At 40.3% G+C, this 2,900-nt stretch overlaps 1 protein-coding gene across 1 annotated transcript; it reads right to left on the bottom strand.

Annotated features, from left to right (window-relative positions):
* Positions 1-934: 934 nt before the first annotated feature.
* On the bottom strand, positions 935-2,565 carry LOC120864699 (mitochondrial import receptor subunit TOM20 homolog). Its single transcript, XM_040241741.1, has one exon. The coding sequence runs from the start codon at positions 2,525-2,527 to the stop codon at positions 2,129-2,131; it is 399 nt and encodes a 132-aa protein (XP_040097675.1). The 5' UTR covers positions 2,528-2,565; the 3' UTR covers positions 935-2,128.
* Positions 2,566-2,900: the final 335 nt, after the last annotated feature.

Here is a 2,900-nt window from a genome sequence, read left to right as displayed (position 1 = left end):
ATCTCCCGGAGTTCACTCAGACTCACGTCCATGGAGTCCGTGATGCCATCTAGCCATCTCATACTCGGTCGTTCCCTTCTCCTCCTGCCCCCAATCCCTCTCAGCATCAGTCTTTTCTAATGAGTCAACTCTTCGCATGAGGTGGCCAAAGTACTGGAGCTTCAGCTTTAGCATCATTCCTTCCAAAGAAATCCCAGGGTTGATCTCCTTCAGAATGGACTGGTTGGATCTCCTTGCAGTCCAAGGGACTCTCAAGAGTCTTCTCCAACACCACAGTTCAAAAGCATCAATTCTTCGGTGCTCAGCCTTCTTCACAGTCTAACTCTCACATCCATACATGACCACAGGAAAAACCATAGCCTTGACTAGACGGACCTTAGTCGGCAAAGTAATGTCTTTGCTTTTGAATATGCTATCTAGGTTAGTCATAACTTTTCTTCCAAGGAGTAAGCATCTTTTAATTTCATGGCTGCAGTCACTATCTGCAGTGATTTTGGAGCCCCCCAAAATAAAGTCTGACACTGTTTCTACTGTTTCCCCATCTATTTCCCATGAAGTGATGGGACCAGATGCCATGATCTTTGTTTTCTGAACGTTGAGCTTTAAGCCAACTTTTTCACTCTCCTCTTTCACTTTCATCAAGAAGCTTTTTAGTTCCTCTTCACTTTCTGCCATAAGGGTGGTGTCATCTGCATATCTGAGGTTATTGATATTTCTCCCGGCAATCTTGATTCCAGCTTGTGTTTCTTCCAGTCCAGCATTTCTCATGATATACTCTGCATAGAAGTTAAATAAGCAGGGTGACAATATACAGCCTTGACGTACTCCTTTTCCTATTTGGAAGCAGTCTGTTGTTCCATGTCCAGTTCTAACTGCTGCTTCCTGGCCTGCATACAGATATTTATTTATTTATTTATTTATTTTTATTTTTTTTAAGTACCAAGGATCTTTATTCTTAGGTCTGGTATTTAATCTGTGGCTGCAGATAGTATGTCACTATTTAGAGAATAAAAGGTCCCATTATCTTCATTCAAGTCTTCAGCCACAAAGTTACACCTTATTCTCATACAAGATAAGGGTTGGTAGGGGATTAAAGAGGTACACTGATGATAAAAGCAAAAGGGAACAAACACTTTTACAAGCATATCGTCCCAGTTACCATGAAGGTTACGTTTCAGGTTAATTTATCAAAGTAGTGACAGAACCATGATTTCAGTGAAAATCAACACGTTATACCTTAAAAAAAAAAAATTCAGAAATACTAAATCAGTCAAGCATGCAAAATTTAGAGTATAAAAAAATGCAAGGGCTGGCTGCCCAAACAGGTATTTTCCTCAGAAAGAGGGATTTGAAAATGCTGCACAGAACCAAAGGAATTAGAAGCTGAATTAGCAGACCCATTTCCTCAGTCTATATATGAGGCAAGTGGGCAGACATGAACTGATAAAGCTTACTCAGCCAGATTAAGAATGTATAGCATCTAATTCCTGGTGCTATCCGCAACTACATGTATCTAAAATACAAGGAGATAAATATCCAGAATACATCAAACCCACTGATTTAAAGAAAAATTTCAAGGGAGGGGGTGAAGTTGTTATTATAGCATAGCAGCACAATTACACATATTTAAGAGATTAAATGGAAAGAAATAATCTCTTATTTTAATGCTCAGTTTTGATCAACACAAGTTTCTCGCCAACTTTCTGATGTAGAGTAAAACAAGTATATTCTTCAGTTTTCTTCTACCTTTTTTGGGGCCTTTCAAAACCGAGCACTAGGTATTTTTAATGTAATGGGATGTTATATGTACATTCTAATTACACATTTTAGGAATAAACAAAATGCATATTTCAGTAATTCATAGTGTATTTATAAAATGAAAAGCTCTCTATCAAAATACACTTTTCACTGGGAAAAATAAATAAAACAGACAAATGGATCTACACAAAGTAAAAATTAACTTTGGTAGACTTCACTGTGGAGGACAGTCCATAACAAGCTTATCTGCCCTTACTCCCCCAGAGCTGATCATCTTCTGAGTTAAGATTTTAAAAATATGTTTTAATTGAGATCATTATGTTGACATTTGTTTCTCATTCCACATCATCTTCAGCCAAGCTCTGAGCACTTACAATTCTCTAATTGTCGGGAGCTTAGTCAGAAGCATCTGGAACACTGGTGGTGGGAGAGTTTGCTGCAACACTTGCAGTAACTGCTGCGGCTGTCCACACACAGCAATCGCATTTGTCAGATGGTCCACGCCCTTCTCATATTCACCTTGAACTAGTAATTCTTCACCAAGCTGTATTTCTTCTAGAAAGAATTTCTGAACGGCTTCAGCATCTTTAAGGTCAGGTAACTTGGAAAGCCCAGCTCTCTCCTTGGCAAGCTTTTGTTTTTTTCTTCGTTCTCGCAGTCTGTTCTTGAAGTTGGGGTCACTCCGTCTCTTGCGGTCGAAGTAAATGCAGTAACGGATGAGAAGAGCCCCGCACACACCGGCGGCGATGGCGCTGTTCCGGCCCACCATCTTCTCTCCACCGAGGAGCCGGGTTGGCTGCGGCGGGGCCCTCCTGCATACAGATTTTTAAAGAGGCAGGTTAGGTGGTCTGGTATTCCCATCTCTTTCAGAATTTTCCACAGTTTACTGTAATGCACACAGTCAAAGGCTTTGGCATAGTCAATAAAGCAGAAAGAGATGTTTTTCTGGAACTCTCTTGCTTTTTCCATGATCCAGCAGATGTTGGCAATTTGATCTCTGGTTCCTCTGCCTTTTCTAAAACCAGCTTGAACATCAGGAAGTTCACGGTTCACGTATTGCTGAAGCCTGGCTTGGAGAATTTTGAGCATCACTTTACTAGCGTGTGAGATGAGTGCAATTGTGTGGTACTTTGAGCATTCTT

Source organism: Oryx dammah, unplaced genomic scaffold (genome assembly GCF_014754425.2).
Source record: "Oryx dammah isolate SB20612 unplaced genomic scaffold, SCBI_Odam_1.1 HiC_scaffold_1, whole genome shotgun sequence".
Taxonomy (NCBI): Eukaryota; Metazoa; Chordata; class Mammalia; order Artiodactyla; family Bovidae; genus Oryx; species Oryx dammah.
The sequence above is the reverse complement of the archived record's forward strand: the minus strand, read 5'-3'. Positions and strand labels throughout refer to the sequence as shown.